We start from the raw sequence: 8630 nt of genomic DNA, 5'->3' as shown, positions 1-8630 counted from the left end.
TATACACATACACACACACACGCACACACACACACACACACATACATACATACATACATATATATCATATAAATATATATATATCATATAAATATTTTATAGTGATAAGAATTAAATCATTTTCATCTTGTTTAATATTAATACTAAATACTTATTACATACTAAAATAACTAAAACTAAATAAACTAAAAATTAAAACTTAATCAAAACTGTCAACAAAAAATATTTTACAATAAGTAATTATAGTACAATATAATATAAAATACTACAATTTTAATTAAAATGAACAAAGAAAAAATAGCTCTTTATAGCAAGGTACACGTTTATGTTATTTTTTAAATTGTATAATTAAAAAAGCTCAATTCTTTTGATCTATTAAGGGGAGCAGAAATATATAGCGACAAGACAAGGTAAATTTTTTATGTTATTATTTGAATTGTATCATTTGAAAAATCAATTATTTTGATCCATTTAAGAGCAGAATTTTATAGATAAGGTACTTTTTATGTTGTTGTTGTTTTTATTCTATTATTTAAAAAATTATCTTTTGATCTATTTAAAAGCAGGATTTTATAGCGATATTAATTAAACAAGACAAGTATTATTTTAATTCTATTTCATAATCTGAAGCTGCAGTTCACACTGGTGTCAGACTGCATGATGTGAGAGTTTGCTCATCTTTACCTGAGCTAGGTGTTAATTTACTCTCCACACACATCAGCTCAAACACATTAGCACGTCATGTCCTGAAACATCAGTTTAGCTTGAACTACTTTCTAAAAGCTGTGAAAAACAGTCCTTCATGTCGACGCCAGTATTGTTTTGTTTTATGAATGTAACAGCAATGCTTTACAACACTCTCATTTGTTAATATGAATACTTCTAAAGCATCTTAGTTTGTCAGTTTCCTCATTTGCTAATACATATTTAAATATTTAGTAATACATGTTTACATTAACATTAGTTAATGCACCTAGTAAGTTGATGTTAGCTAATGCATTCACTAATGTTAACAAACCACATCTTTATTTTTGCCATGGGTCTCGCCTTTTATTTGCAAACCAGTGTGACTTTCTTTCAGAGTCATATGTCAAATCTAGTCTGCTAACAAAATAATCAAATATTTATAGCACTGACATGTTAAGATGATGTACAGCTGCTGCTCGCGTCTATTTATTCTGCAGGTACGAGGCGTTTCAGTGAGTAAATCAAAGAAATATTAGTCATTTGCTCAGTAACTTTATAAGGAACTGCAACATGTATCTGCAGTTATGAAAAACATAATACACTTTTATATTATTAGAAAACCACAGAATGCATTTAAGAATTGAGCTGTTTGTTTGTAGTCTGTCAATACGTAGCAATAATATCCGTCCGTCCGTCCGTCCGTCCGTCCGTCCGTCCATCCATCCATCCATCCATAATATTTTTTATTGTTGTATATTGTTTTTATTTATACATTGTTTAGAAAAAATACAATAAATGTGTGTATGTATATATATATAGAAACAATTTTTTGCTGTATGTGTAGTGTATATACAAAATTTTTCATAATTGAAAAATGAAAATATAATAATATATAATAAAAGTAGTAGTAATAATAATAATAATAATAATAATAAAGATGTCCTAATCGGTCTCTCAGCTCATATTCTGTGGATGTGGTCAGGGTGTCAGCGCTGTCTGTCGTTGGGCTCGCGGCGTGTTTGTAATTTGTTGGATAAGGGCCTTTAAGCACACGGCTCCCACGGCCGCATTAATCTGATGTTCTCGCTGGGTTCATTCGTTCAGGATGCCGAAAGCTTCATTTACTCCTCAGACTGTCGTCGCAACTCAATCTGTTTTCCTGACAGCTCTATTAGATTATGATAATAGATCCTGACGCTTCTGCATGAACAAAAGATGTTCAACAATGTTCTGTGTTGCATACAGGTGTGCACTAACATGAGGCTGAGTAAATACTGACAGACTATCGCTTTAGCATTCAGCGCTGGTGTCGTCTGTATGGATTTCTGTTGGATGAAGTATCAGACAGAAATGTGGATTCTGCTCCGAAATCTGCCCTGAGGTTAAATAGTCTGCACTTGATTTGTCCTGCGGGTTTAAAATGCTGCTTATCCACTCCTGGGAGCACATAAGACAGCTCAGGTGTTCCTTCCCACAATCCTTTGCTCGTTCTGTTCGTGCAGATTATTGGTGATTCATTCTCTCTTCAGTTGACATTTACGCTGTCTGTCTGTCTGCCGCCACCGCTGGATCTGCTTTTCATAAGAAAATCTCTCCTCAAAGGCCATTTCTGTCGTTCATTAGTGCACCTGTCAGCGGCGTCCAGGGATTTTCACTGATACTCCTGCAAAGCCAATGATATTCCGCTTAAATTATCCGCTCTAATGAAAGCTTTTCTCCACAGATTGCTGATGTGCTGACTAAAATGAAGCCGAGTGTCCTGCTCACACTGGTAAGATCTTTCTCATTTACTTCACATAAAGTCTTTCAAGATGCCAACCTTGTCTTGTAGTGATATTTGGACTATGGTATAAATAAAAAAGGAATAATAGAATATAAAAGTAAATAAATAACATAGCAATTTAATTATATATACATGTATTATTATTATTATATACATTCATTGTAATGTACATAGTATATATTTAACACAATATACATTTTTATTTTAATATTTTATTAATGCAAAATAAAATATATTTTATTAAATATATAAATATGTGTGTGTGTGTATAAAACATTAATTCATAGTGTAAATAAAAATTTAAATGTGTATATATAAATAGTTCTTATTGATGTCTCTGTTATACATTATATTTTTCAATTAAAGAGAAAATATATAATTGAAATAGTACCATATATAATAATAAAAAGTAAATATTATTATTATTATTATTATTATTATTATTCTTATTGCTATTTTATTTATTTAATAATAATAACAACATTTTAATAATAAATAAATAATAGTAAAAATAACTTATTGATTTTATTATTTTTTATTATTAGTTATTTAATAATAATAATAATAATAATAAAATCAATACATTTGTACTATTTTACTATTATTTATTAATAGTTTATTGCTACTATTATTATTAAATAATTTAACAAATAATTAATAGTACACATAATGCATTGATTTTATTATTATTATTTAGTTATTTAATAATAATAATAACATTGATAATAAATAAATAGTAAACATAACATAGTAATAGTAAACATTTTTATTATTAGTTATTTAATAATAATAATACTAATTTATTAATAATAAATGAATAATAGTAAACATAACTTTTTATTATTTTTATTTTTACACTTTGGGGTGAATAGTGACCTGGTCATGTTTTCATAAGACTCCCTCAGTTAGGGTTTTTGGGAAATTGAGATGTTCAGACATCTGGCCTACATGTGATTTTAGTTCTGTTCTATTATTTTTGGATAATGGGACATTGAGTAGGTTTAATGTCTGTTTCTGTGTGTGTGTGTAGCGGGGAGTGAACACCGATAGCGGCAGCACCTGTCGCGAAGCGTCCTTTGAAGGCATCAGCCAGTGAGTTTCATCCATTATTCAGAGCTCTGTTCCTAAAACTCATTCCAGGGAAAGTAGCACACGCGTCTTTGTGCTCGGATAAAACGACCCACCCGTTTAGACTGATGCATGAAAAGACTCTGATCCTAATGAGAAATAGTTCTAAATATTAGATATTCACTCATTTATGCATCAGAAAGTATTTAAAAAATGTTGAATGTCATTGTATTGAATAAAAAATATCAACACAATTGTCATCTGTTCTAAAGCCTTGACAAAAGGAGGATTCAGATACTAAAACAATAGCAGACTGTCAGTATTGTGAGACATTGTTGATGATGTTTTTTCTTCTCTTCTGCAGGTTTCAGGTGAATAATTCCCTGCTGCACCCAGTGATTGTGGAGTGGTGAGTGTCAGATGCAAATGTCAAAACATTTCAACCGTTTTACACCATGCTTTACGCAATTTAGCCATTTTCTTCTGCAGCCGATTGACGTCTTAATAACTAAAGCACAAAACCTTGCTCGTTACTAAAGCCCAATTAACAAAATCAAAGCAAGTTTGCCAGCTACTCCAATTAGCAAACGTTTGATGTTTTGATGAAAGGTAAAATAGAAAACAATTACTGGAGCTGAAGTTGAATTGTTTCATCTTTTTGTGTTTTGATTGTCATTGCATCTTTTTTTAAAAAGTTTGAGCAGATCAGCTTGTTTAATCTGCATTGTATTTAATTAACAGAGCATCATTATGCATTCAGACACTATGGAATCAGATGTTCATTATTACTTCATAGAATGGGTGTTTTGTTGGGAAAATGACATTCAGACAAAGTGCTCTTCTCGTTGCTGTTGAACCGCTTCAGCTAATTTCAGCAGAATGACTCTGTCATGACTGAGAGCTCTTCACTCTCATGTCGACGGCTCGGCCACATTACACACAATCCGCTATCAGTCGCTCTTTCTCTCTCAAGCCTCCTGCGTGTCTCTAATGGTCTGCGTGCTTCTCTCGCTGGCGTGTGCATTAGGTTTTCTCCTCTATAACTCGAAGGAAAGCGGCTCATTACGGTTTCCCTTCGCTCGCCTGCTAACTTTGTTTTCTTTCTCTTCCTCCCCTTCGCTTATTACCTCAAGATTTCCAGAGAGAGTTTGCTGCTTGCTTCTCCATGATGAAGCAGATATTAAAGACCTGCACACAAAGCAGATACACTTGCATCGTTAGAAAAACTACTGAAGCCAGGTTAAGATGGTTAGATGGTGCACAAAACCGCTCTAAAACCAGCAAACTAGACTAGTGGAAACCAGACCTGTAGGCTGGTTTTTAAGCTGTTTTTCTCACTAACACCAAAACATTTTAGGCAAGTATTCACTTTTTGTAAATAGCAGCATTTGTTTACAAAAACAAACATAATTAGCTAATATGGCTGGTGAATTATTGATAGATTTGCATGAGTTCTGATCAGTCCTTCAGAAAATAGCTGGTGTCCATCCAAAGTGCATTGGTTTCATTGAGATACTATTATAGTTTTTATTAATATTTTGAATTGTTTTTATTTTTATATTTTCAATTTTAATTTTACTGAAGTTTTAGAATTTTTTGTTGTGTATTTTTGTAATATTTAGTATTTAAATAAATTTAAAAATAAAATATTTTATTATTTATATTTTAGAAACAAAATAATTTTGTTTCAGTTTTTGTTATATTAGTACATCAAGGAAACTAAATTAAAATGAGATCTTATCTTGTCTTGTCTTGTCTTGTAGTAACCCTGATTGGCAGCTGACTTAATGCAGATTTTGTGTAAACATTTTTTTGATTTCATGCTGACTTTTAAAGTCGTGCACACAAAACAACATTAGCTGTCAATTTAGACAAGTAGATATTTTTAAAACATATAATTCCTCATACTTTATACAAATTTTTTGTTTCAGTTTTTGTTATATTAGTACATCAAGGAAACTAAATTAAAATGAGATCTTATCTTGTCTTGTCTTGTCTTGTAGTAACCCTGATTGGCAGCTGACTTAATGCAGATTTTGTGTAAACATTTTTTTGATTTCATGTTGACTTTTAAAGTCGTGCACTCAAAACAACATTAGCTGTCAATTTAGACAAGTAGATATTTTTAAAACCTATCATTCCTCATACTTTATAAAAATTTAAATTTACTCACCCTCAAAATGTAGATGAGTTTGTTTCTTCATCAGATCTGGAGAAATGTAGCATTGCATCACTCGCTCACCAATGGATCCTCTGCAGTGAATGGGTGCCGTCAGAATGAGAGTCCAAACAGCTGATAAAAACATCACAATAATCCACAAGTAATCCACACCACTCCAGTCCATCAGTTAATGTCTTGTGAAGCCAAAAGAAACAAATCCATCATTAAAGTGTTTTTAACTTTAAACAGTTGCTTCCAGCTAAAATACTTTTATGGAGTGCTCTATCCATAATTTTGTTTTCTCCAGTGAAAAAGGCATCTGGTCTGAATTAGGAGAGAAATATTGTATCCATTGGTGAGCAAGTGATGTAAAGCTACATTTCTCCAGATCTGATGAAGAAACAAACTCATCTACATCTTGGATGGCCTGAGGGTGAGCACATTTCCAGCAAATTCATTTTTGGGTGAACTATTCCTTTAACAAACCACGTATTTACTGATTGCTGATGTAAGAGATTCCATGATCCGTGTGTTAAGTGTTCAGTGCTTTGGAATAGAGCTGCTGATAAGAATCACATGGCAGATCGTAACCATGGGTTACTGCAGTGTGTGTGTATGCAGTGTTATATTTAGATGTGTTAGAAAGTTGGCACATTCACACTGAGTCACTGGAGGTGATGTCAAGATGCTTCAGTATTGCAGGCAACATCATTACGACATAATCGAAGACGCTCAACCAGGAATAGATGGAGGTGAAGAAAAAAACACTAACAAGAGGCAAAGTGCTGATTTCTCTGACGTCAGTCCTGCTGGGTTTGGGCTACGTTTAGGATTTCTAGTTTATCAGAGAAGTTTGTTCTTCATTAAAGGCACAATACGTAATTTTCGCCACTATAAATGCTGTTCTTTTGAACTTTCTATTCATCAAAGAATCCTAAAAAAAAAAAATTATGTAGTATCACAGTTTCCACAAAAATATGCAGCAGCACTGTTTTCAGTATAAAAATCAGAAATGTTTCTCGAGCAGCAAATCAGCATATCAGAATGATTTCTGAAGGATCATGTGACACTGAAGACTGGAGTAATGATGCTGAAAATTCAGCTTTGATCACAGCAATAAATTACATTTTAACATATATTCACACAGAAAACAGTTGTATTAAATTGTAAAAATATTTCACATTTTTACTGTATTTTGATTAAATAAATGCATCTTTGGTGAGCGAATCTTACCGACCTCGAACATTTGAACAGCAGTGCATGTGAAAATTGAGTACCAGTTTTTAAGTTGTAGCTTCACGTCGTGCCTAAGAGCACTTTAACTCACAGCCTCTTGTAACTTCTTGATATATAAGATATTATATCTTCATATGCACATTCTTGCAGTCTTTGTCATGATGATTCGCATTACCCCTCTCTCTCTCTCTGTGTGTCTGCAGTCGTTTGCTGAAGACTGACATGGAGCTGGAAGTTCTGCGCTACACCAACCGCATTTCCAGCGAAGCCCACAAAGAGGTAAAGCAAGCTTTTAGGCAGATTTTCTTCCCTCAGTTTTCTCATTTAAAAACTGTTACCCTAAAATATGCCCTAAAGAATTGAATTGAAAGTAGTAAGATCTGATAATTACTCTGAAAGACCAGGACTGCATTTCTCGAAAGCATCACGAGCTTTCTGCGATCTCCTTAGGCTTACAATGCTTTTGCAGAGAGTTTCGCTGCTCTCCTGAGACACAGACAGTTGAGTTTGGGTCATGAGCTGTGCGTTTGGCACAGTTTTTGTGTGAATGACAATTTAGAGGAAGTTTCAGGGGGAAAAAACTCATCGAATCTCTCTTAAAAACACTATTGGGCTGGAATTTTAGCCTCTGTTTCTCTGTTAGAAAGCATTTTAAGTCAGATCTGTACTGTATATTCTTGATGTAAAGCTACCAAAATCTTATACCTCGCTTAATCAGTATCTAGGCCAGCATTGCGTTTATCTTTCACAGGTACAAGACAATACCAGAATACTAAACAGTTGATCTTTCAGCACAAAACCTGCATCTTGACTAGGCGCTACACTGAAAACAAAAATGGTGTAGAAACACTTTTCACTGCTAAATTGCTTGTAAATTTCACAATTAGTTACAAAGAAATGGCAATTTCAACATTTTTTGAGCCATTTTACCTAATAAGGCCTTAGTGAATGTGAATGGGATGCTGAAACAATACAAACTAAAAACAGCGTTTGCTCTTCATAATTGCTCTTTAATACAATCTAAAGTGCAGATCTGGGTCATCAATCTTCTACAGTAACACTGTTATATTGTACGTCTAACATATGGACGCAGACTCTTGATATGTGTGCTATTAGACAGTATTTATTAAAGGAACATGATGTTTGAAATGTTTAATGCACAGCAGTCAATCAGCCAACGGGAGGAAAACTCGATTTAATAAGTTGCTGATATCCATTAATGGATGAAAAGCCTTTTTAAGAGTGTTGGATATTAATGGGCCGGTCTGTGGTTTGTACATGAATTAATACTGTGTGTTTAAGCTGGGATCATATTTATCATAGTGACTGCTATAGCTGTAACAATGATCGTTACATCAAAAGGGTTGTTGAACATCAGTTCATGTCACAGTTATTGAGAGATTTCCACACAGCCCTATTTATAGATATATTAGGCGCCCACTTTTTCAGCATTTTTTCATTCATTTTTCCCATAGGGCTTTTAAAAAAGTCTTCATTAAAGCATTATAAGCCAGGAACCAAACCAACCTGCTACGAGGAGAATCACAAGATCATAAACTTTGATTTGAAGCAAAAACATTTGAAAATTTGACAAAAAGGCTTTGAGGAAAAGAGCTACTATCCCATTAAGCATTATGAATGACTTTTTCAATGTCGCAAACAATGGAGAAGTATAAAACTATCCATTCAAAGTTG

At 33.2% G+C, this 8630-nt stretch overlaps 1 protein-coding gene across 1 annotated transcript in view; it reads left to right on the top strand.

Moving 5' to 3' along the window:
* The window catches only part of pepd (peptidase D), a 78398-nt gene that overhangs the window by 23554 nt on the left and 46214 nt on the right, over window positions 1-8630 (top strand). Inside the window, exons 5-8 of the mRNA XM_016522045.1 lie at window positions 2411-2458; window positions 3501-3562; window positions 3903-3947; window positions 7139-7214. Coding sequence (XP_016377531.1) covers window positions 2411-2458; window positions 3501-3562; window positions 3903-3947; window positions 7139-7214 — 231 coding nt within the window. The remainder of the gene's footprint in view (window positions 1-2410; window positions 2459-3500; window positions 3563-3902; window positions 3948-7138; window positions 7215-8630) is intronic.

The sequence above is a fragment of the Sinocyclocheilus rhinocerous genome, unplaced genomic scaffold (genome assembly GCF_001515625.1).
Source record: "Sinocyclocheilus rhinocerous isolate Xijiao unplaced genomic scaffold, SAMN03320098_v1.1 scaffold540, whole genome shotgun sequence".
Taxonomy (NCBI): Eukaryota; Metazoa; Chordata; class Actinopteri; order Cypriniformes; family Cyprinidae; genus Sinocyclocheilus; species Sinocyclocheilus rhinocerous.
Note: the sequence above shows the minus strand (reverse complement) of the source record. Positions and strands in the feature narration are given on the sequence as shown.